The sequence below is a fragment of the Thunnus thynnus genome, chromosome 4, assembly GCF_963924715.1.
Source record: "Thunnus thynnus chromosome 4, fThuThy2.1, whole genome shotgun sequence".
NCBI classification, from domain to species: domain Eukaryota; kingdom Metazoa; phylum Chordata; class Actinopteri; order Scombriformes; family Scombridae; genus Thunnus; species Thunnus thynnus.
The window spans coordinates 15,768,557-15,795,862 of NC_089520.1; the positions used below are offsets into that span (position 1 = coordinate 15,768,557).

Sequence of the window (27,306 nt, forward strand, 5' to 3'; positions counted from 1 at the left end):
AGGCAGCCCCACTGGGCTTAAATTATACCACTCACAGGCCAGGCCCATAGAGCCAGACGTTCTGGGTGTGGGTGAAATACACCCCCCAACCCCTACCACATCCCAACCCCCCACGCCTGGGACAGCATGTCCCTGTGTAGCAGGAGTTGACATGGCTGTCCACACAGCAGTTGATAAATCTCCGCCAGCCAGTGCATTGCTGGCCAGTGCGGAGCTATTAGAATCAGTGTGTGGCAGTGCTCCCTCACTCTGGACAGAGTGGGGGGTATCAGAGCCAAAGGAGGAAATGCGTACAGGAGAATGGATGGCCAGATGTGCGTGAGCACGTCCACGCTGAGAGGCATACCTAACCCTCGCATTGACACAAACCAATCCACCTTGGTCCAGCTGTAACACATCCACGCTTGACTCACAATTGCTGGGTGCAGAGTCCATTCTCTGTATGGTGGCATGCCCCTGGATAGCAGATCTGCCCCCAGGTTCAGAAATATGCGCTATGTGTTTGTATCCAGACGTTACTTACATGTTATGATGCTATTGACTTATAAATCTAACCTATATTCCAGTCATGATTAAACCAGTCCGCGGTGTAAAAAAGGCTGGGGTCCCCTGCTATAAATCACATCAAAATCAGATGAATTCTTTATGGAAGTTAACCATGTTTTAAAAGAACATAGTATAAACTAAGATTAGCTGCTTTTCTGTTCAGTACTACAATAACATCCACATTTATTATGTCCTCTTTCAAAAATACCCTTTTGACTCTCAGATTGTGATCTTTAATTCTTTAAAACATCACTGTGTTTCAGATTTTTAACACACTGTTTTAGAATTTGCACTGTACTTTAAGTCTTCAAAACTTTCTGAGATTATTGCTACAAGGAAGTACAAACATGCAGTGTGTGAATAACATGTTAGATAAGAAGGACGGTGTGTGATTGTGACCTCTCATAGAGAAAGGTTAGAGACCTTTGGGAGTCATCTCATTAACGTCATGCTTGTGTGTGTGTATCCACACACACACAGTACATGGTCCTGTTTTACTACTGCACTCAGGAGATGGTCTAAGGCTTCCGCAATTAATAAGGCTAATGGTTATTGGCTGGTGGCTAGTGACCAGGATATGAGATGTCTGATTGACCCGAGGTAAACATGGCACTTTATGGGTTAACAGATCCCTTCTGGAAGGAAATGGAGCTTTTACGAGAGGGAGGAAAGAGGCCATTTATAGACAGGACAGAGAGGATGAGGAGCATTATACTAATGTGTCTAATAGGCTTCTTGAATGACTGTCATTTAATTAAGATGGATGGCATAAATTTCTCTTAAGCTAAATATGTGTGTGTGTGTGTGTGTGTGTGTGTTTTCTTAGGTGCTCAGACGTGCTTTCAGTGTTTGTTTAAAATTAGCCTACCTGCAGCATTTTCATTTTAATGAGACAAGTGTTTCCAAAAAATCTAAAACGAGGTTTGGCATACTTTTTTAGCAAGAGGACTGCGCAACAGAACTTCTGTGAACATCTGAAGGCGTTAACAAACTACCTCAGTTTTTATATAAACCTTGGCTTAGATAATTGTACAGGTGAGGTCAAGGAGGAGAACCAAATAAGGGGCGATGTCACGATGTGTGAGGATTCATGTGGGCAGCACAGGACGGTGAGAGTTTGAGTGGATGGACTGGTGTGTATGACTGGTACCTCCAGGTTCTGGCTGCTTGTGATGCTATTGTCCTCTTGTGCTCTTTCTCACAGGTTTTGGTGCACTGCAGCCCTGAATTATCTCAGACATGCTGCATTGATATTCAAGGCCTGTTTCTGATCCCCATCACTGCTCTCTCTCGCTCTCTCTCTCTCTCTCTCTCTCTGTATGGCTTCCTCCCTCAGAAAATCTCTAGTTCTCTGCCTTGTCCAAGATAAAGGGTCCTAACAGTTGTTCTTTAAAACAAATATCTTACATAACTCACCCTTGGTTACCTCAGTAAACTAAATAATTATATACAAACTAATACTAGATACTCAAACCAATATAATGCTCAAAGTTAGTGCAAAGTTATCAAGTCACCACAAATAATGTAAAACGTCTTCTACATGTCCCTAATAGGCAGTAATGTACTATTTTTGGCACAGGCAGTCCTGTTAAACAGCTGCACTTCTGTTCTGTTCTATCTGCGTTTACCTGCATTGCTGCAGCTACTGTAGAAATCTCTTGTTCATGCTGAAGTCAAGGTGTCACTTGATGAATAATCTCCTTTTTCTCCAGCCTCCCTAAATTGGTCCTGATTTGAATTTGTATCTTATCAGATTAGATCAGAAATGTCCACAGTATCCATTATAAGACCATTTGACATACACAGCATATATCAGAAGATATTGATTTAACTATTAGCAAACTTCCAAAAAGCATTGTCAATAGCAAGTAAGCTACAGTAGTTTCAGTGAACAACTCTGGTCAGTCAGTTGAAGGGCAAGTTCCTTCGAAGTGATCCTCTGCAGTAGTCCAGTGCAAGACACGGTGTCTCAGATCAATGCCAGCCACAACGGGATGTTTGCAGTAGTTGAGGCTTGCTAAGCAACTGAAGCAAGCCTGATCACTTGACATTAACCTTGACAGATTCCAGTCTTTCCTCAAACCAAGCCAAAGCCAAACATGAGACCCCTTTTTTTCTCCTTTATGAAAGCATCATCCTGAAGGCTTCATTTCAGATAACTGAGGATGTGCTAATTCTGAAGAGGAACAATTGTGCAGCAGTAGTGCTACTGTACGGCATGCAGTAAAATCTGAGTCTCTCTACGATACTGTAGGTATGTCATTACATACTGTATATTGTATCAGCTGTCCCAGTGTATCCTACATGTGCTGAGCTCAGCTCTGTTTAGCGTTTACTCATCTTAGTGGGAGTAGTGTTAAGAGGGGGAATTCTGCTAGTGATGCTGGTGCTGTCCAACATCTGATATTTACATAATACACCTGTGACACAACAGGAGAGAGAGAGAGAGAGAGAGAGAGAGAGAGAGAGAGAGAGAGAGAGAGAGAGAGAGAGAGACATTGAAAACAAGATGAAGGTGTGTGCGAAATTGTGGCCAGTTTGTTACAGGGATAGTCAGTAGTAGTGTCTATCATGTAAATATTAACAGATATTAAATGTTCATTGGCAATTTTCTGTAGTGGTCCCAGCAATGGATCAAATTCTGATAGTGAAAAGAGTAATTTGCGGCGGTTGCATGACGCTCAAAACAATTTTACAGCTGTAACTGTAGCAACGGAGTAGGCTTCAGCAGAATGTATGATGTAAGCACATGTCAACAGTGTTTTTGTAATAACTCTCACTGCCAGAAAGGGGAGACAAAAGTCCCGCTCTTCAGCTTTAAGCAACGTTTGAGAAAAAAAAAGGCTATAAATACAATTGCAAGAACAATACTTTCCACTCATATTCTTGGGATGTTTGATTTGAAAAAGAACTTATTTGAACTATTTTAATGATCTGTTAACACCCCCTGCTCTTTAATTTGTTTCTATCTGCGGATGTCTGTAAACATTTGGTCTCACCCATATAGTCTCATCTGTATGTTTAGGTGAGATTAGCATGCTAGGCTAACAGACTTTATATCTGTGCCGTGATGTCTTTCAGAGCACACAAACACCATAAACACACCTGTCACCTTCCACAGCATGGTGCTGTTAAACTGGAGACACCACAGCTACACCTTATTTTTATACAGTCTGTGGGCTAAACACAGCACAGCATGGCTATGCTAACGATGCTAGCCAAGCTAACCAGCTGCTAGCCGCCATGCAGGCTGGTAAAATATGTCCGTTGCATCTCTTTGTATCTGCACGTTGGTGCTGCTGTCCATGTCGGAGCCTCCGTGTGAGATGGTGTAAATGCCCCCTGAGGACGTAATAGAAACTGCACCAATTAATTTTGAAAGTGAAACGGCCAATTGGGAAACTTCAAAACTGGGCCGGTTGACCAATGGTGTAACTTAAGCACTCAGTGAGTTAGTTAGTCAGTCAGTGACAGACAGACATTTGGGGTCATAGGGCTGGTCCGTGGCTGGTCCAGCCAAAAATAGACACTGACAAAACAGAGAGAAAATAACAGAAGAAGACAAATAACAGTGAGAGCGAAGGGTAGCAGTTTGACACAGTGAAGCTCTCATGCCCCTCGTCCTCCCCTTCTCTCCAAGCAAGATGTGACAGGATGAGATGTGGGATAGTGACGTGACAGCAACATGACACAAAGCTGTTACCCTCTCCTGTCGTGGCTGGCTTGCTGGATAGCCAGATGACTGGTTGGAGCAGAACAGGTGTGTTTGTCTATGTGTGTGTGTCAGCGGTGGATGACACATACACACACACACATACACACACATACACCCATACATACACAGGCACACAAAAGCATTATGTCCTGCAGCCATCATGCGCACTGTGGTGAGCTGTATGCAAGTTTGCGTGTGTTGTACTGTGTGAGTATCGCGATCTGCAGAAGAGTGAAGAATGAGCCTGACAACGATGTATGTCCTTGAAAGTTACTCTCCCCTCCTTTTTTCACTCAAGTACTCTCTTCTTCTCTTGCTCCACTGCTTTCTTTCCTTTGTACTGCCATCACTGCCCGCCTTGTTCTCTACCATCATTCTTCTCTCTTTTTTCTTGACCTCTCTTTTGTCTCTCCTTTTTCTTGCTCCTTTCTCCACTCTTGCTCCAGTGCTCCCCTTCATCTTCTCCTCTTAATATATATATCCCTTCTGTCTCCTTTGGTCCTTCTATCTTTTTTTCACCTCTCTTCCTTCTTCAGTCATTTCCATTTGAGGTTGTGTGCGTGTCTACAGTGGTCCTCCTGCTCTGCTCTGGGGGCAAAATGTCAAAGGGAGGGAGTAAGAGGGAGTCATGAAGAGAGAGAGAGAGAGATGTAGAGAAAAGATAGACACTCATATTTGTTCTTTTCTTTTCTTGTCCAGGTTGCCAACATTTACTGTCCCTTTATCTTGATTTTTCCATCCATTTATTTTCCCATCTATATATCTTAATCTCTGTATCGAGTCAGGAAAAAACCTTTGCAAGTGAAGAGCAGCCTTTCTGCTATGCAGCACTGTTCACATACACACACACACACACTCCCGGACACACACACACACGCCCACCCCTGCCGCCTGCCGACATGGTACAGGCTGTGCATTGAGACAGCCCCAGCTGAGGCAGTAGCAGTGAGAGTGCAGCTTAGCGAGTCTCCACACACACACGCACACCTACACTCACTCACACACACATACACACACACATACTGCACACCGCTGTGGTGGTTTGTCCGCTGCTGCATGTGCCGTTGCAATATCATTTTTAGGTGGGAGGATTTTCACATCACGGTGATGGTGGTGATAACCTTGCTGCCATGTAAGTATACACTGTCCTTGTGTAAAATGTGAATGAATGAACAGCTTATCTTTGTTTGCTAGTGTTGTTGCTTATGATTCTGTCGGAGTAAATCATATTCATCTGTAAACATTGTTACATGTGAGTCTGTGGTTTGTGGGTGTACAGAACATGGATAATATTGTAACCCTGTATCGATATGCAAGGTGGTTGAGGAGCAGGTGATCTGTCAGAGAAAGAGAGGGGAAGGAGGATGAAGAATGCTCTGTGCTAGAGTGAATTCTCCTGCAGAATGCAGTCATGTTGGGAGATCTGTTTGATCTGTGTGTGTTTAATCTACATATATGTGCATGTAGATATATATATATATTTACATGCACGTACTGTATATACAGTATATCATGCATGTTGTGTAGGTTGCCTGCTCTGCATCAAATTCTGACTTTTAGGAGAAATCAAATCCCCTTGTCTTGTCATTTCTCAGGATGAAGATGTTTTATTGCACACTGCTTCACTCAGTCAGGACGTCTGTAGGCAGCATGAAGTCTGCAGTTTCTCTTCTCTGTCACACTTACTGACTGGTTCTGTCATAGCAGCAGATTTTGCTGCCGTAACTGATCATGTGTGTTTGCTGGCTTGCTGTCTTCACTGCATTAGCTAACTAATTGGCATGGGGACTGAATTAATAGGGAACATTATCACCTCTCCTCTTTTATCTGTTGGCTGTCTGCTTTTCTGGATGACTGGTTGTCTGACTAGCTCTGTGGCTGACTGCTGTCACTCACCGATGAATTGGTAATTTAAGTGTCTGGTTACTTGAATGTTTTCTTTCATGTCTGATCAACTGACAGGGGGGGATCACTGGCCTGTTGTCTGGTTGGCTGACTTGTCTGTCGGGTTAGTAGACAGCCAGTTAGTCAGTGTGCACACCAAAAAATTCAATTTCGAGAAATGTCAGCTGTTGGACAAGTCAGTCAGACAACCAGTCAGCCATTTGCTTAGCCACCAGTTCATTCAGTCATTCAAGTATTCGTTTAGTCAACCAGTCGTTTGTCAGTTCATTCGGTCATTCAGTAAGTCAGCCACACTGTTAGACAGGCTGTCATAGGAAATTGATTGTGCCTCTGTTGGGGCTGGGATGACTGTGTGACCTCAACCATCAGCTTCACTGCACCAAGACAGTCAGACAGCTCAGAAGCAGCGTGTCAGTCCTCTTTCAGCACAATTTTCTCTGTGCCTTTCTCTCCTATTTCTTATTTTATGTCTTTATGTCTCCACAAAACATACAGTTGATGAGACATTCATGAATAATGTTACTAATAAATATTCACAGCATACAGGTTGAAAATGGAGGACAGAAGGAAAACTTGTAGTAAAAAAGAAAGGAAAAATGTATGTGCTGGCTGTGTTGTTGTCATGTTGTTGTTGTTGTTACACACAATTTTAGATTTCTAAAATTAAGTCTTTAAATCGAGTGAAGTTTGCACTTCCAAATCAGCCTAGGGGTAAACCTAATAAATACTGTGTAAGTAGCTTTGCAGTCTGTCACAGTTTGTAAATACAATGGTTCCCTCTTCCATATGAAGGTCCTTTTTGCATGAACTCAAAAATGCATATATTTATTATTCCTTTATACTCCTGAATTCATCATGACATTTCACAAGTGATTTAATAATAATTAAAATGAAAAAACACATTTTTACAAGAAAAAACAGCCTGCAGTGGAAATCCGTATGTTGCTCTGCCCTGTCATATCTTATATAGTCAAGAGAGAATCTGTTCGCGACGCAGTGCATTCAATTTTGCTGTGTCATCACCACCTCTGTGTAACATAGCGACAAACATAGAACAAAAGCAGACTTCACAGTCATTTTTCTACAAACTAGTTTTGTATAGAAGACTTGAGCCAAGGACAGGTACACTAAGAATTAATGCACAGTATCTGTCCTTGTCTTGTTGGTAGTAACAAATGACAGAAAATGATAGATGACGAGCTTTATAAATAGCTCATTTTGATTTTGTATGCTTGTCTACCAGTGAACAAATTCTTAGAGAGCAGATGAGAGGGAATAAAAGGAGAGGAGTGTGAGTATAGCAGTCAGTTAAGAGGGAGGCAGGGATGTCATTAAATCTGAGGGCAGTTTAAATACAGCTCCTATTCCTTTAAATCAGCCCAATATTCAAATGCAGTAAGGTGGGCCTCACTTCTGCGTGAAAGTACTCCATGTGCCTAATTATGTGGTCCTTAAACTGATCAGATTGTGCATTTTTAATAATCTTGTACACTGTGTTAACTCAAATTGCATGTTTTAATCAGTCTGTCTGCATGGCACTTTACAGATCAATTGACCAGCTATTTCCTGGCAGAGTTAAGGCAGTTAATGTCAATAATTCCCCACGAACTTGGTAACCAGTTATCCAAATATGGTATGTACCAAAATTTGATAAAGATTTGATACAAAATGTTCTAGTCAATGTTAATGGGAGTGGTGTTTATCATACTCTCTATCTTGATTCAAGAAATATACAGATAAAAGATTTTTTTCTCTTAAACTGTGGTTTATGAGTAATAAAAATGCTTTCTAACTGGCCACATGGGGACACTAATGGTGCCATTTTTTAATAGACTGAGAGCAAAATTATAGGGACCTTGTGTACAAAGTTTGATGTCCTTAATAATTAGACTGTATTCAGACCAAATCAAGTGGTACGGCGAAAATGCCAGTCCTCTACTCCCATTCAAATGAATGGGAGTAATGTGTTTAGGCTGCAGGGCTTTTGGCCGCAGCATTGCTTCACTGGCCTGTAGCAAGAAAGTTTATCCAGAGTCAACTTTTGGAGAAACGCAACCTGACGTCACGCTGCAGTGGCCAATCACAGCCGGCAATCAGACTGATCAGAGTTGTTAAATCCTGCCATGAGAGAGTACAAAGATGTTACTAGGAGGAGGAGAAGACATTTCTCTTTGTTGTAGAGCAGCTGTGGTCAAGCGAGCTAGAGAGTGAATGAAGAGAGGGAGCGGTGGTAGCGAGAAAGCCGGTGAATCAGATCAGTAAAACATTATTTTCTCATTGTTTCACAGTGGTTACGTTCTAGTGCACGAACACCCCCACACCCCCACACCTCTGCTCAACCCTGTGGTGGTGCGCTGCAACACCTGATTTGGTCGGAATACGGCCTTATAGTTTTTTGAGATATTGAATGAGAAAGACCTAAGCATTTGCATTTTCTATCGATACTGTTTTTTTCGGGATTTATGTGAAGTCCATATGTCTGATCACTACTAAAGGTCAAAGCACACCGATTTTATATAGTTTCTGTGTGACTAGTCCAACACATCCTCCTAATTAAACGACAGTATAGGTCTAAAATTCAGCCGGCAAAAAACAACGTATAGTTATGTTACACCATCTAGTGATCTGCCATCTGCACTCCAGAATGACCCTTAATATGCCACTTTCCAAAACTGTTACAAATCACTGTAATTATGTTTTATGGTGTGACAACACTGTGGTTAAGGTCTGGTTAGGTTTAGGCACAAAAACTACTTGGTTAGGATTAGGGAAAGATCATGATTTGGGTTAAAATGATCACTTGAAACATGGCTTATACTTCCTTAAAGTTACTTTCTTAGTCAACACGGCAACAGTAAACACCACAACGTTACAGTTTTTCTAAAAAATGTCCTGACTCACGGTTGGCAATGTGACACTAGGAGTTGAAAATGGGAAGTGAACAGTGGTCTCCCGCAGCAAAGTCCACATTTGCCATCTAACTATCCAGCCATCCACCCAACCTAAAAATCATCTCATCAAGTCACCTTAGATGGATGTCATCTGAACTGCGTCACCTCCCTGGGTCATAATTACTATAGCTGCTAGATGGTGTAAATGAAACTATAGGTCATCTCTGCTGGCCTCAATTTTATACCTGTACTGTCATTTTTCTTGTGAGGACGGGCTGGACTAGTCACACATCAACAAGACTATGACTAAAGCCAAACTCGTGGCTCTGAGAGGCTGTACTTCACAGCATCTCTTTGAGCTAAATGCAAATGTCAGCATGCTGTCACAATGATATTGCTAACATTCTGATATTTAGCAAGTTTTATGTTCACCATGTTCAACATCTTAATTTAGCGTTTTAGTATGCTAACATTTGCTAATTGGCAATACACAAACACAACACAAAGTACAGTTTGAGCTGAAGGGAATGTGATTAGTTTTCTAAGTATTTAGTCATAAAGCAAATTATTGGACAAATTAATTTTTTGACCTGATGGTGGTGCTTGATGAAAAGTCAGGGAATCCACAAAGTGATTACAAGTCATCCTGAGGATGACATAAATGTCTGTACCAAAGTTCTTGGAAATCTATCCAGTAGTAATTTCGCTAAAAGACACAAATGTCAACCATATGGTTGCACAAGAGAAAAAGTCAAGGAATCACCAAAGTCGGGAGGGTTTCATCGTCTGGGGACCATGAATGTCTGTACAAAATGTCATGCCAGTCCATCCAGTGATTTTTGAGATATTTCAGATCAACAGACTGACATTGCCCTCCCTAGAGCCATGTGGCCAGCATGGCTAAAAATTTGGCGGAAGAATAATAATGATGAGAAGTATGCAGGATTACAATAGTGACAGTATTTGCACCTGTTGTGTAAGCACTCCTAATTACCTCTCAGTGCCGTTTGGAGAATAAAACATGGTTTTAAAGAGAAACTCAGGTATATATTAAATTAATTAATTAATCTTATATTAAATTCGAGAGAGGCTAAAGGTTTCCCAATGCCTGAATTTCAGTGTTTCTGGGGAAAGCACATTCTACTGTATCTAAATTAGAATGTGTCCATAACATGGGATGAAAGGCAGGATCTAAGCAGCTGCATGCAGTCGCTTGACATTGACACCCACTTGCTTTCAGTGTAATGTCACATCGCCAGGACCAGAAATAAGCTTGTGTTGTTCTAATTGATCGTATCCAGGTGAAAAGCCTTCAAGTTCCAGTCACTCAGTATGTGAGAATCTGACAGCATGGAATGTGTTTGTGCGGATTTTCGTTTGTGTGATGCAGTGAGTCAGTGACTAATAGCTTTTATCTATTTCTAATCCTGACCTGGCAGTCATTATTGATGTGTTGTCTAGTGATTGGTTGACTTGTTTCACATGGTGTTCCTTATGTTCGATTTTCTTCTTACCACATTTGAACTATTCAGTCTATATGGTTAGATACATTTTTTACAAGTTGATTTGAAACCTTTCTGTTGAGCAAGGGCAAAGCTATTGGAAGCAAAAACACAATCGTTTTTATCTAGTAGACATTTAAATACACATCAATTTTTAATGAGATCAAGACAGTTGGAGATTAGTGGTTGCATTGCTGTCTGCCAGCACCTTTTTTGATGCTAACATTTGGAGTTCAAAGTTGGAAATGTTCAAGTCCTGCAATGCTGTATTCACAAACACACATTTATGTGTACAGTAAAATGTATTATTGATGATTATTCATGTATAATGATGTAATTGTTCACAATTATTTCACTCTCTCTGGTTTCCTCAGTGTAATAATTGAAAATTGATGTTCCTCTGCTTGCTGAAAAGAGAAAAAACAATAGCACAGTGGTAAATCCATTAAAAGTGGTGACATTACGCCATTGCTATCGAATGGCAGTAACTTACTTTTTGTATGTCTCTCCTCTCCTCTCCTCTCTTCTCCTCTCCTCTTTCTGTCTTTCATCCTCCTCTAGGACACTTAGCCTGCATGTGTTGAATTTAATTAGACCAATAATTCCCCCATGATTTCTACAGACTCAACTGGAGCAAGGAGAGGGCCACAGCAGTGTTTTTTTTCTTTGTATCTTCCAGTGACCTTGCAGTAGGAAGTGAATTTTTGTGTGTGTGCATAGGAATGTGCACACAGTGTGTACATGTCTTGTATATTGGATCTCCACGATCTCCCAGAATACATAAATATACATTTGCAAATGTATGTATGGTTAAGTGTATCCCAGTGGATAAAATATTGTATTAATATAACTTATAGCCTTCATCCCTACATTCAAAAAACTAGACAACATCAAGTTTTGCGGTCTTTTAGTTACCAGAATGCTTAAGGTCAAGATCAGGACATACAAACTGAGTGTCATATTGTAATATGCCTATTCAGTTCTGGTTTGAAACATCAACAACATAGCGCAGCTGGTGCTAATTCAAGCTAAAAATGTGATAAATGTGTGTGTACTGGTGGACTAAAATGGCTACCGGTGAATCTTTTGTAAGCCCTCTCTTTTGTTCTATTAACAGTTAGATAGATGTGCTCTACTGCGTGCATACTGCAGCCAATATTACACCGTTTCAATTCCTCCTTATCTCCCTGTAGACAGCCGAATTCAAAGCTAGAATAACATCCCTGTGTCTCTATCTTCTATTTCTAGTCTTTCTTTCTAGGCCTTATGCCTGTTGTCCTATTTTTCAGTGAAACCTGGATATCAGTTCTTTTCTTCCTTTGCCTGAACCAACAATTGTTCTCCCAAAACAATGGTACACCTTACCAAGACCAGGTGTTATGCTAGCTAGTATTGTTGTAGATGTAAGGACCATCAGACAGATTGTTTACAGATACCAATCCCTCACATGCACATGTAAACCCCCATCCAGCGTAGGATCCTAACAGACTCCAAATGTCCCCCTGTGGGAAGACACTGGCATTATATAATGAACCACTTGCGGGCAAAGAGGCAAGCAGGCGTGCAGCAGGCAAGCAGGCAAAGCAGAATTTCAAAGAGAAAACAGACAGACAGACAGACAGACAGACAGACAGACAGACAGACAGGGCGGGTTTAACTAAATACAAGTATGGAAGTGGTAGAAATAGAGACATACAGTATGTAGAGTAGTTGTAAGGTGAAACATTTCTTGTGGATTTAGTGTTGGTTCATCTAAAAAGGCTCATGTTATGCAAAGTTTTGTGAGATTTAGGAGATGATGAAGGGGTTGGAACTCAATTAGTGTGTATACATCCTCTTCACCTTTACATCGGGTATATGTCCCCCACAACAAAGTCCTCCTTAAGTGCAGAAGTTCAAATCCTTAAGTGTGTGCTGTGTTTGTGTGAAAGATGAAAAACAAATGTCAGCATATTTAATATATAGTTTATTAGATTATTATTAGTAGTAGTAGTAATATTGTATTTTATCCTATCCTATCCTATTTTATTCTATTGTTTTCTGTCCCTTGAATTGACGAGGCAATTGAGCGCCTTCCTGTTTGCCTCAGATGTCATTTGAACATACGTGCTCATTTAGCTGCACAGGAAGGACTTCTGTGAGAAGCTGTATCATGCTTCTCGATCCCTGGGTGTTTTCCGGACACAGATTAAGCAGCTTGTCATGCTGAAAAGCAGCAGAGCGCTTCCATGAAAAAAAAGGCTTACAAATCTAGGAACAGATGAGTATTCTCAGGTCAGGATCATGGCCCACAGGGAAACAAATGAGAGAACAGAGGGGTCAAACTCATTTACTTTGTAACAACTGGGTTTTGTTTTTGTTGACACAGATAATTGCTCTTACTAATTAGTTTACATGAAGGTAAAACCATCATGAGCCATCTTGTAACTATTTGTTTTTGAGTAAATGTTCACCCCACTACAAATGTTATCGCAATCATTACGATAAATCTTGACTGTTGACATCAGTGTAATTTTTCATGTTGCCTAAAACACACACACACACACACACACACTGCTTGCGTTTCTGTATATGAATGCTTGTTTCTGTGCATGCTCACATTTATGACTTTAGATTTACAGAATAGAACAAGTATTGTTGGAGTTCACCCTACTCTTCTCAACAACACGTACTGTAAACCACCTCCTCTGAATTGCATTTTTTGCAGTTGTATAACAAACAAAGACTGAAACAAAGTCAACTTCTTTTGGCCTAAACCTCTTTTCATCTGAACCCCTACATACACTCAAGGCTTAGTCTAAGCCTTATTGTCATTATTCATTGGGCAATACAGCATTTTAGCACCTATCCAAATTCCTACTTACTCACATTAGTTGTCAGAACCACAGGAGCACCATTATGTCACAGCCTTCAACGAAAACCTGAAGTTACATATTCAAACTCACAGTTTCTGCCTCATTACACACAAGCTTTAAGCATTCAGCTTCAAGAATGATGATGGCTCATTATGTTTTGCAGGACCTTTCCTACGTTAGAGACCCTTTTGAGTCAGACTGAGAGGCTCAGGATGAGCTTCTACCCTCAGGCCACTACAATCCTAAATGAGATCATTGCCTAAGACTGCCCCCCCACCCCCCATCCAATCATACACACACACACACACACACATATATATATAAAAATATATATTTATTTATTTTTACCAATCATTACTTGATTAATCTATTTTTATTGCACAATTTGAAGGAACTGACAGGATTGCATTTCACTGTGATTGTGCCTGAATGATTGAATATGACAAATAAACTTGATTGATTGATACTGTAGTCAATTCCCCCTGAACATATTTGTCATCCACTTGTTTGATGCATTATTCTCCAATGGTGGCACAGATTAAAACAGACTCATTCTAGGTTCAACTAGGTTCAATTGAGTAAGGTTATGATAGATAGACGTGAGCAAATTATTTTAAACAGCAAAAGTGACAAGTTTGATTCTCCTACATTTTTCCCACGCTCTTCCTACTTAGTTTCGAGTCTACCAGGCATCGTGTTGATGATATTTTTCTCAGAATGTTCACAGGTTGTTTGATATTCAGATAATGTATTGCAGGCGGGGGCGAGGCAGTTTAATTTGGCACCTGTACCTGGCTAGCGGCTCTGTGAAGCTGCACTGCAAACACTAACGTCAGTGCTAATATGCTCACATTAATACTGGTAACATGCAAATGTTGAACAGGTAATGTTTACCTTATTCACCATCTTAGTTTAGCATGTTAGCAGGTTAAACACAAAGTAGAGATGAGGCTGATGGGAATGTCATTAGTTCTGCAGGTATGTGGTCATAAACCAAAGTATTGGACAAGTTGTGGACATTGCCATCTCTATAGCCACACTGCTATCTGGCTAAAAACATTGATGTAGCTTCTCCACAATAAGTATTTTGACATTCATTTTATCACATTGTGTTCTGTTTTGTGGCACATATGCGCATTCTTTTAACCTTATTTGCGCGAAAGTTGATATCTTTCGTATGATGTTGTGAGGACTGTTCAACGTATTATCTCCCTGTACATGTAATGTGTTTGGCTTTGATTCATGAATGCTTAACTGGGCTGTGTGTGATTGTGTCATCGTTTGTAGCCTTGGCTCTAGTTATAGGAGTTTCAGGAAAGGCGTTACCTAGCAGGGTGATATCATGCAGACTACCCAGAACTGAACGCAGCTTTTTTCTCTCTTGATTGGAAAGGCACATGAGATCATCATTGATGATACTGTCTTTCTAAAACCATGATTTCACTTTTTTGCACAGGAAAAAGAGGATACTCTGAAGCCTTTAGTTTCTGATACCAATTTAAAGTTTTCTTTAACCGTTAATGCCACTCTGTCACCATCTACAATTTTATTCCTTAATTAGAAATCAAACTACACAATATCAGCAATCACTCCACTTCACTCCTCCTATCTTATAATTTCCTTAAGTTCCACTCCCCTGAGTTCTTGTACAAGGTGATTGACAGCTAGATACCATGCTCCAGGGGTGTCAGGCCGGGAGTCTAGTTTGATTGGAGAATTCATCAGCAAATAGCAAAACTGCTCCTCATTTAGAAGATGATCACCAACAGAGCCAAAATCACATCCTGTTAAAGCACCAGAGCATCCTCTGTGCTATTACACTAACACTACACCACAATTTATTATTAAATCAATTTGTACTGACAATGTTTGGGTTAGCTACTTTTTCAGTCTTTCATAATGACCGTAAGTGTTTTTTCAATGCTGCATTTGTGTGTTATATTTCAATATACTTGGCAATAAAATGCCAGTATTGATTTGGTTGCTGCTTCAGGCAGGTTTATACTCCTACCTGACAAAGTTGCTTGCATTGTATGCCATTTACTTACTAAGTGCACCCAGGACAAAGTATTCAGGTGGCCAGGAATACAGCAGAACTCCTTACAACAGGAACAAAGACAGGACAAAGAAGGCAGTTATTTGTTGCAAATATCAAAGAATGAAGCAATGTTGATGAAAGGGTGTTCCACTGAAAGAAGAAGAGAGAGAGCAAGAGCAAGCAGACAGCAGGATATGAAAGCAAGCCGAGAGGAAAGGTGACATCTGTACGCCAGCCAGGATGGACTTCAGCACTGCAGAAGCAGCGAAGCAAAGGAGGACATGCAGGTGGATATCGAGAGGAGAGTGGAGAAAAGATGGCACACCTCAACATATGATTGAGGTGCTAGTTTTAGGAGAGGATTTTTCATAGATGTGAAAGACGGGGTCCATTAGAGCTTCTCAATTTGGAGCAAAAGCTTATATCTTTCAGTGCCTCGTTTTGTGTCTTCTAACCCAGTCATCTCACAGCTTCAGTGTATCATCACCAGTTCTCACTTTCTCACTTCTAAATCTCACTCAGCAGTGACACACAGCCACCCCTGCAGCTATCAGGGTTGCCTGGCCAACTGCTTTTCTTCAAAACCCCCTCATCATCTATAAGCTGGCATAGGCTAAGCACACATATACACATAGATGTATTGTATGTATTCGTACGTGCGTGTGTGTGTGTGTGTGTGTTTGTCTCTCCCCTACTCTCTGACTCATCCCGCTCCGTCTCTTTTTTTCCCTCTCTGCTTTATCTTCTCTTCAGCCTGATATGACTTGGAGCTGCAGTCCTTTTTGAGCTCCTGCATTAGTTTCAAAAATAACCTTATTCTTCATCAGACTCTGTCTGCTGCACTTAGCATGACAGCTGCTTTCAACCCAATTAGAGAACACTGATGGTGGCTGAAAGGAGGTGCTCCGTGCAGTTGTTATATAAAAATTCACCTCAGAGACAATGTCTGTTCATATGTCGCTCTCTCTTTCTGCTAATGTGTGTGTGCGCATTGGGATATTAGACTATAAGAGTTTGCCTGCATGAGAGCGCGCAATGCAGCTGCTGTCCAATGTGTGCTTATGCATGTGTTTGGGGATTCCCTGAACATTGTGCGACTGCTTCTGCTGCTTAACTGTTAATTTTTTATTTCCCTCATTTTCTTTGTAACTTTAGACAAATTAAATTTTATAGATGTTTTGCTGCAGAAAGTGCAGGTTACACACATCACATATTTACACAGCAAGCTACGTTTACTTTAGAGGTCACTGAGTTTATTCAAATTTTCAAACATCTGACGTGTGATCTTTGCCTTTCCAGCTGAGAGAGCAAGAACCAATCAGCTAATTCGCCTACTAAACCAGCAACTCTTCCTTTATAGGTTGTGATATAGGAGTGGACACACTGTCATCAACAGTCGTTTTTGTGAGGCTTATATTGTTGCACTTTTGTCGAGACTGGCAGTGAGGTGTTGATTCAATCATTTTTGAGGCTGTACTATATTTAGTGGTGGTGTTGTAATGACTGCATTGCATTGTAAGGTATTCATGTTATTTAGTCCATTCCACATGAACACCATGTATTGTAAAGACCTCATATGATCGGCCATTTTGAATTTGTGTTGAAATGAAAGTCTCCGTGTCATGAGACAAACCCCAGAAGCATCTGTAAACTCTTCATCTGACATTATAATGTCATATTTATAAACCTGCAGGTGTGCAGAGCAGCTTTATCATCAGTGAAGTCTTGTGCACTATTTTTTGTCACAGGCAGGGGGGGCTGTGTGTCAGTGCTGCTGCTGCTGCTGCTGCTGCTGGTGGTGCAGTGGGCACAGCTCATACCTCAGCTCTGCCTCACCGAGCTCAAGGACATTTTGAGACAGACACACAGAGAATGCGCACAGTTTCACTGTAGAGGACAGTAAACGACCCACTGCTTGTCAGACCAGGAACTTTTCATCATAGAGAAAGCAGCAATTATTCCAGAGCATCGTTTCATCATCAACACTTATTCTTTCTAATCACAGAGCAGAGCGGAGAGACCCCGCAGACGAAGCAGTAGGCACAATACAGACAGGATTCCAAAATTAAAGATAACATTGATGCTAAAATAGAATACACAATATTGCAAATCATAATTTAAATGTGTCAATGAGCGTCTCTCCTCAAGACGAATAGAGAAAGAGACTGTGGATGATGATAGTGATGATGTCATCAAGGCACAATTACATAAAATTGCTTAATGAGATTTGTGCTTAACAGCACTATTAACTACGGCCTCAAAACTGAAGCTGAAGTTGAATTCTTCAAGTCTTCAAAGCCTCAAATACCGTCGGTATTGATTAGAAAGGACGACCTTGTTACATAACACAATAAAATATATAAAGAGTGCACTTAAGAAAATACAGTGCCAAGTAACAACACTGTAATAATGCTGCAGGGCTGCTTAGTGGGATTGTAGCTTTTTTGTTCTTTTTGATGACTAGCTACACATTTGGCCATTTAAATGAACAAGCAATGATTTACAAATCTGGTAAAGAAATGAAACAGTGGTTAGATACATTAAGTCAAACAACAATAAGACAGAAAAAGATATTTATTATCACAACAACAACAACATGTTATGCCCCAAATCATTGGCTGTGAAGACAACTGCTGTTTGGTGGAGCTGCACCGATGTTACGTTTTATCTCAGCAATAGTAGATTCCTCTCTGGTTTTTCAGTAGTTCATCATAAGGCAAATGCAGTACAGTATGGTGGTCAGATGGTCTTAGCATCTGGTCACGTTTGAATGTGGATCCCATATGGTGTTCAAGATCACAAAGCCCAATTAAGTGTTCTCGCACTTTAGGTAAAAAAGCTGTTAATTATTGCAAAATCTGCACTTTCTCTTTGAGTGTTTGATCATATGTTACTCATTACTCACTGTCAAGCCATGGGGAGCACGCCGACAATAATGCAGACAGACTGGCAAGTAGGCAGGGAGGAAGACAGAAGAATAGCACAGCAGGGAAGTGTTTTAGTCAGGTGCAGATAGACAGGTAAGAAAAGAAGACAACATAGAGATTAGTGGTGTGGTATGCAGACAGCGAGACAAGATTGACTGGTGATAAATGGAAATATTGGAGGCGGAAGGTTTCTGCAAGATGCTCACAAAGTCATGAAATGGCTCCATAACCTCAGCACTCGAGGAAATGAAAGTTGTTCAGCCTTTGATGTTCAAATTATTTAACAGGGAGGAAGAACCGTTCTGACACACTGCCTTCATCAGTGTTTCATCAGTGAATGCATATAAAACACCAACAATAGCTCTTCTCACAGCTGCCCTCCTTTTCCAAGGAAACAGGAAATCAATTCTGTGTACATATATGCATGGTAGTGTGTCTGTGTTGACGTTCTACAAAAAGAGGAACATCATTTGCTTTGAAGTTACTCAGCTCAGGCATCAGCAGTGCACTTCGCTTTTACTTTACCCTCTCCCTTGGTCCCTTTCAGTGTCTTTTACCGCGATTCCATAATTCTGCATTGCTCTTTCAAACCATTCTCCTGATCTCTGCCTTGCTCCATCTTTCAACTTTTGTCTTCTATCTACATCTTCCCTCTCCCCCCTTCCTCTCTTTTATTTTCATTTCCCTCCCTCCCACATCTCAATCCCTCCCACTCTTGCGCATGTCATCGTAATTTAAAGATAGGCAGCTGCATGCCAGCAGAATATAACACCACCACCACCACCACCACCTAGTCACTTACATCACCGACATGATAATGTGAATCTGGAAATACACAGCCATACATGGTCTGTGATGAACAGATGTTGTGGAGGGAGCTGCACAGACATTCTGCATTAAATTAGTCATGAAACACTGCATTGCTATCCACAATTTTTTTTTTTCTAAAAGAATTTTGGAGAGGATGAGAGAATGTTTTTTTATTAGCGCAGAGGAATTGATAAAAAAAAAAAAAAAGTATATAAAAACAGACACTGCAGGGATTGTGCTGGAGAGGTAAGAAACCCCAAAGGGCTTATAGTAAACCTCCGCTCTAGGATTTACAATTTATTCTAATACTATGGATATTTGTTTCCTTAATGTAATGAAATTTTAAAAAAACTATTTTGTAGTAATAATGATAATAAAAAGACATGCAGAAAAGGTTATCAGCTGATTTTACTGCTTTCCATTTCCCCTTTCTTAGAGGGTACTATGGACAGATTTTTCATTGTTTTGTGGTAGGAACAAAGGTGATCAATACTCAGTTTAAGGTTTCTTGGCATCAAATTATACATTTATTTAATTGTATCTTTTGTGATCATCAGCATTATTGGTTTGTAGGTATGCTGACAATCTGAGACAATCAGTGCTTCCTTGCTGTGCCAGCTCACATATTCAACAGCCACAACCACTTAGGCAGTGGTTTTTGATCTGGGATCTACATGACCCAGAGCCCTGCTGGTTTCCATTTTACCTAGTTGTCTGACTGATTAACTGCAAAAGTCAAGCTGGTAGGATAGAGAACCAGCAGTACTTGTGATGCCGAGGTAGAGTGCAGGAACACAGGTATAATTTCTGATGGTGGCAGTGTCTGTCTCTCTCTTACAAGCGGTCCATCTGGTACAATCGAGAATTACCTGTGTGATGTAGTTTCTCTCCTCAGCCAGCCACTTGATTAACCATTTAGGCATACAAACACACACACACACACACATACACATACACACATACACATATAATTTCCTGGGAGAGCATTTGTTTGCTTTCATTTGACGGTTTTGGAGGATCTGGCCGGCACAGATGTCTGCCTTGGCATGCAGAGAGTACCGCCAACATTGATTGGACCTGATCGGCAGGCGAAGGAGGGGGACAGCATAAAAGGTTGGAGAAAAAACAAAGAGAAAGATGCAGTCCTGCTCCGTGCTGCCCTTCTTTGTTTTATAACCGGTGACACTATATAAAACTAAAGTTGGAATACTAAGTTCTATTATATTAATCTGTAGGTGGAAAGTGTTGCAACACTAAAAACAGTGCATTTGCCTGAGTTGGAATGCTCTCCCTAATCTGCTTTAGAGAAATGTGTAGCAGGTTTGTTAGGTTTCACCTGTCCAGGTGACATTGCCAATACTGTCTAACTTTGTCACTTCAGTAAGGGCAGGTGCTCATTAACAGACAGGACTGGTTCCTGTGGACACACAGATGTGTATTCACATGTTGGCAGGGTCTCTCACCACCCTGCTGTGACAAGGTCAGGGTGCCGCTGTTCCCGAGCACAGAACTGTGTCTGGAACTAGTCCCATCTGTATCATCATGCTTGATATTTGCGACTTGGCACCTTGCTGATTGTGTCACCAGTCTAGCCAATTTGAGCTTGTTCGTTTGTCACCACTACCAAGAATCTGAGTTATTTCTATACCCGAGTGTTGCTTCTAAGTGAGGTTTATGTTAATTTCCATTCACATTATATAGGTAACAAATTGACAAACAAAAGTTGTTAGTTTTGGTTTAAGCAGGCCTTGTACATTTGTTATGTGGTATAAAGCAAAGTTGAACCCCTGTAGTGAAGACTGCACCCTAAAACTCTAATAACTTTCAAAGAGCGAGTGACCAAATCACCCAATTTTTGATTTCATTGTTTATGAATGGAGTGGGCATCCATGCAATCAATGTAGTAGTTGATTGCATGGGTGCCCAACCCTGTATTTCCAAAGAAATTTAAAAGTGCATAGTTAAGAAAAAAATTGCATTTAAGAGTGGAGACCTTGTGGAAATGAGGAACATTCAGAGATAACTATCATAATTTAAGGAAGGCCAGGAGGAAAGAGAAGGAGAAATTTGAAACTCACTGCTCTTCAATCAACACCAAAAAACTGTGGGATTCTATGACGACCAGCAAGTAGTACAGAGACCAGGGCACAAGACTAGCACCAACCACCAGCCAAATGCTGGTAAAATATGCCAGTGGCTGGTAAAATTGCTTCACTCACCAGCCAAAAAAATAATGGAAATCTATTGAGTGGCTGGTAAAATTTGAACATTCACTGGCCATTTGGCTAGTGGACAAAAAAGTCAATTTCGCACCCTGACAGAGACTGTTATCACACAGCTGCCCCAGGAAGGCCTTTGGCCCAGTCGGTATCTCTGGGTTCCTGCTGAAATCATGCAGTGATGAGATGAAGAGATGGCAAAGGCCTGGTGCCCCATCTACCAGAAGACTTTGGACTTACATACTGTTCCATCTGGAAAAATTCTATTATTATTCCTGTTCCTAAAAATAGCATGCTGTAAGGAAAATAATAACTATCGACTAGTTGATTTGACTTCTGTAGTTATGAAATGTTTTGAGAAAATCATTATCAACCTATTGAAAATAGAAGCTCAGCTGCTCACTAGATCCTTCCCAGTTTGCTTACAGGTACTGTACAGCCACATCTATTATTAGGAAGCTGAATGTCCACCCTCTCATTATTAGATGGTACAACTCGTTTTTTGACCAACCATAGACAACAGGCCAATGTTAATGGTATTCTTTCAGTACCCTGAACCTTGAACATAGGGGACCTCCAGGAGTGTGTTAGTTCACCTGTCCTTTTTACTTTTTACACTGATGAGTGTAGAAGCCCTAATAACTACATCATTAAATTCTCAGATGATACTGCCATTGTAGGTTTAATGAAGAAGGACAATGACATTTCAGAGTATTATTTAGAAATACAAAGATTTGTAGCATGGTGTGATGATAACCACCTGGTCTTTAATGTAGAAAACAACAGAGGAGACGGTGTGTGACCCTAGGGGAGTGGGTGACCACAGGCCTGTGAAAACATCTCACAGGTCTCCTCATACAAATACCTTGGTGTTTTTATTGATAGCTCGCTGACCTGGAGCACACATGTTGACGGTCTTTGTAGAAGACTACAACAACATCTGCACTTCTTGTGACTCAGAGTTCATGGTGTTGATTAGAAGTTTATGATAGTCTTTTATCAGGCAGTCTTTGAGAGCCTAATTAGATACAGCATCACAGCTTGGTTTGGTAACCTCTGTGTGCAAGTCCAAACTAGTCCGACTCATGCAGACTTCATGGAAGATAATAGGTATAAGACAGCATCCATCCCTGCAGTCTACCAATGAATAGGCTGTTCTGAGGCAAGCCAACAAGATAATAATCAACCCATCCCATGTGCTACATGCTGAGTACTAGCTACTGCCATCAGGGAGGAGGTTTAGAGCAACATGCTGTCGATTGAATGGATTTAAAAATTCTTTTATCCCTACTTCAATTAAAATTTTAAATGGTGGCAAATGAAATAAGGATGAAATTGATATAAAAACCAGCAGAGCTTTATTTTTACTTATGAATTGATAATTGACTATTTTCCAGTTGTAGCAACTTTCTGCACTTTTTTCTGTACCATAGGTTTTTATCTATTTAACATCAGTGTGTGTTTTTTTCTGTCTTTTTTCTGTATGTTTTATTATTATGTTCTTCGATATTTTTCTTGTTCCCTGTAGCTGTCTTACACTGTCTTTTATTTATGTGGAATGTTTTTTATGGATGCAGCATGGGTGGGAACCCGATCCAAATTTCCTACAATGTGGGACGATAAAGTGAATCTTGAATTTTGAATCTTTTGGCAAACTTTGCTCTTTCATCTGACTTTAACTGAATGTACCAAGTGTCTTCTTGAGCCTTGAGGATGTCTTTGCAGTATTAATACTCTGCCTTGCAGATAGTGTGGAGGCACTAGAGCCACTCCAATTTTTTGTACTTCAGTGTTGATTTATTGTAGCATTCAGCATAATACGATACAGTGGCACTTTGATTCCAGGTCTCCCCTTTAGTGGATGGGTAGGGATGAAGGGCAGCTGTGAGCCAGAGGTTTACTTTACATAATTATATTAATGATGAACCTCATTTTTGATACATCTAGTTAGGGTTGATCAATTTTCCTCCATTTTCAGTCATTGATTGAAAATGGAGGCACTCGTGTAAATCATTGGTGACAGATAAATAGTGTTTTGTGCATTCATTGTGTACTGATATTATGTATTTGTGTTTGTGCGGAGGTGACTGGTGACTTTATAGGGAATGTCGATGTTTTTCTTATTTAAAATAAATTCCATGAAATGACCAAAACCAGCAGTGAACTGATTCTACTACTAACAAGTATTGTCAGTGAAGCCAAAGCCTGTGTACTGTAGCTTATTTCCCTAGGCCATAGAGGTCCATTGTTGTCCAAAAACTATTAAAAACACATGAATGAGCCACACCGTTGCACTGGGCGTATTTATTTTCAGTCCTTGTGCTGTAAAAAACTCAGTCGAGCACCAAATGTCTATTAAACCACGGCCGTTTGAGTAATTTTTGCTCATAACTACAGTGCCCAGCTGTTGCAACCTTTTTTGACTGAAACGACATATGTGATCAGTTTTTAAATTTGACATTCTCAGTGGGAACAATGAGTGCCACAGACGATGCAGGGAAGCCAGAAGTACTGAGAGATGCACTAACGCATTGTTGGTTTTGTTCTTTTCTTGGTATCTTGTCAAGCTGTATTCAGTTTTTTTAATTTCATGGTGTTGCTTTCCTTTCAGTTGCTGTAAAGTGGTTAGACTTTGAATCATCATAATGTAGTTAATTGCAGTCTGCTGCTCTAACACTGCAGAAGTCTCTTCTCCGAGCTGAGTGTAGCTCTAAGGTGGGAGGGTGGGAGACATGGAGCGAAATCATTAATGCCAGCTATTACAAGACAACAGGCAGAGAGGAATTTATCACTGAGATAGAGTGACTGCATAGGAGAGGTCACTTACTGTAGAATGAGAGAGAACTAGTGGTGAGACAGCAGCAGCAGCTTTCTAGCTCAGCCCATCCTCCCTGTGACAGCGCAGCGTTACGTGCTGCCTCTCCGCTTTGTCGTCAGAGCAGCCCCAGCCTCCCGCCCGCGCACAACTCCTCTCTGCTCTGCACCAGAAAGGAGCATCCTCTCCACCCTCCCTCTCTTTCATATCCTCTCTCTCTTTCTCTCTCTCTCTCTCTCTCTCTCTCTCTCTCTCTGTCAGTCGGCGTGTCCTCAGAATGAGGTTAGCAGCACCAGTAGCGGCAGCAGCAGCAGTAGATAGAGACAGCAGAGCTACAGTTACTGCAGCAGCCAGGAAAGGCTGTCCTTCAGCCGTGCAACATCTACCGCTGCATTCACCCCTGCCCTGAGAACGCAACGCTCATCCTTGTGCTCTCTTTCTGTGTCTCTCTCTCCTCCTCCCTCACCTTCTGTCCTCTTTGAATTCATCTCTCGAATTCGTCTTTCTCTCTCTCTCTCTCTCTCTCCCTCTCTCTCTGTAGCAGTGATGGGGAAGACCACCATGTAGAGACAGAGAGGCAACGGAGGCAACAGCAGAATAGCAGCAATGGGAAGCCACACATGGAGCGGGTCTGGACTGCAGCCGTGGTGAGCCTGAGACCTACAGGACTTGCAACCACCATCATTGCACTTCTCAGGACCTGACCACTGGGGCTGTCCGACGCTCACCTGGATGCTCCCAATTTGTGTTTCGTCATCCCCTCCTCTCCTTGTTCTCTGCTGCTCTTTCTCCTCTTCTGTTTCTTCACTTCTCTGATGGTTTTTGGTCTGCTTATATCTGACAGTCTCTCCTGAAACAGAGAAGCTGCTCATCAATTAATCCCCTTGGATCCCCCCCCCCTTTTTAATATCTCAATCTGCCCACTTAACCTACAAGTGGCATTCTTTTTCCTTTTTTGGTTGTTGTCGCCTGCTTGATTCCAATTTTGGATTTTTATTTTGGATGAGACTGAGCTCATCTCTCTGTTGTGCAAGCTTTTTGATTGATCTATAAGCAATAACAAACACTAATCTAACTGACCTGACTAGCTGACATCATGGGGGACATGTCAAACAGCGATTTTTATGCCAAGAACCAAAGAAACGAGGGCAACCATGCAGCGGGCTTCGGCTGCTCGATCATGGATCTGCGCTCGTTGATGGAGCTGCGTGGCACAGAGGCGGTGGTCAAGCTCCAGGAGGACTACGGGGGCGTAGAGGGACTGTGCAGACGACTGAAAACCTCACCCACAGAAGGTGAGTCCCTCTGCTTCTCTGTGTATGTGTGCGTGCGTGGGTGTGTATGTGAATGTGTGTGCAGTGGTGTGTTTCATATGCAGGATCTCATCTTGAGGAATGTGTCCTACTATGTTGTACCGTACATAAGACTGATGGTAGATTTTCATTGGATTCACTATTGATTTGGGTTTGGATTCATTATTTACTTGCTACACCTGCTTTATTTGATATTAAAATCATTGTTAAGAGCACAGACATACACAAACCTTGTAAAGCACCTGGAGAAATGCATAAGCACAGCATCAGAACAGCAGACAGGGGAGGGAGTCCCGTTTGAAGGGACTAATGAAAATTCTTCTCAGCCGGCTAGTGTTTGACCTGTTTAGTATGCATAGAAATCTCTCTGGACAGTTTAGCCCCCCCCCCACTCCCCCTCCTCCACTCAAGCCCCCCCACCCTCCCTTGTCATTCTCCTGTCCCGTCAGCCAATCAGCCGTAGCTTTATTAAGGAGCAGGTCTCTGGGGCAACACGGTGAAGGTTTTGGCCACGTGGGATGTTCTGTGGCGTCTGCAAATATGAACTGGGCATGAGTGGAATGAGAAAGCAAAAAATCCAATGTCATACCTGTCTCTTTTTTATTAATTTTCATTTAAAAATATATGGTATATGTTTCCTTACTGCAGTGCAAATGCACTGCCAATGCCAATATCTATTTATACTTTTTCTTCCAAACAGTTGTAGGTTAGTTCAGCTGTATTGAAATACAGCATTTTTCTTCATAGAGAAGATTTTCAATAAAAAGATGTGACAATTGCATAGCAGCATAGCATGTGATGGTGTCAGCCCGTTCGTCTACCACAGAATACCTTGAATACACCTTTTTTTATCACATACTGTACGTACCTTAGCTTTGTCATAATATCCTCTAGGCAATTCAAACACTTACACATGCATCTATTATTTAAATGCCCCAACCTGTAATATCTACAAATTGCATTAAAGTAGGATTTTCTGTTGCTTCATCCCCAGCTGCTATTAAAGGGAGAGCACCTGTGAAGCAGCAGCACAGCAAACATACAAAAATTGGACCTCTCTAATGCTTTTACATCTGTGTATTGAATATTTATAACAGCGTTGAAATCATCCACCTCCTCTGGGGTAGGGATCATTGATCAGTATTCATGTAGTGTTACCTGTGTGACATCAGAGGTAACCTGTAACCTTATAGGCTGATGGTCACGGAAGATTGTGTTTCCAGGTCTTCACATCCAATAGCACCACTTCTAAGTAATACCTGCAAGGAGACAACATCACAGAGAACTAGATAAATTCAGAAAATCTTGAGAGAGAGTTGAATAAAAATGGGATGGAATAGAACACTGGCATTGACAGCGGATAGAGTGCCTTTTGCTCATCACCATATTTGCAACACCAGAGTAAAACATGCCTGCAGTGTTACAGCGATACTGAAATGAAACTAAATGTGAACCAGCAATAAAATTATCATAATGGACATAAAATTATAATTTCATTTTTCTCACGAGCATCCCGATTGGATACACAAACATTACATTTTATCAGCATGCTGAACACTAACTGAGAATCACAGCCTCCAGACTTGCAATAAAACTAAAATTGAAGTAATTTAACTTCTGAAATAGAAACAGGAAAATTATAATTATTAACATGCTAACTGCTATTGGTAATTTTTTGCTTTCAGTTGTTGAGTCAAAATTTACTCGATGCAACACATTTTAAACATTTATTATATTCTCAAAACAATAATTTCTTATTGCAAATTAGGA

At 41.0% G+C, this 27,306-nt stretch overlaps 1 protein-coding gene across 1 annotated transcript in view; it reads left to right on the plus strand.

The window, feature by feature from the left end:
* atp2b2 (ATPase plasma membrane Ca2+ transporting 2) overlaps nucleotides 1–27,306 on the plus strand; it is a 136,847-nt gene that overhangs the window by 35,443 nt on the left and 74,098 nt on the right. The window contains exon 2 of the mRNA XM_067586916.1: nucleotides 24,765–25,518. Within this exon, the coding sequence (XP_067443017.1) occupies nucleotides 25,320–25,518 (199 nt within the window). The 5' untranslated portion in view covers nucleotides 24,765–25,319. The remainder of the gene's footprint in view (nucleotides 1–24,764; nucleotides 25,519–27,306) is intronic.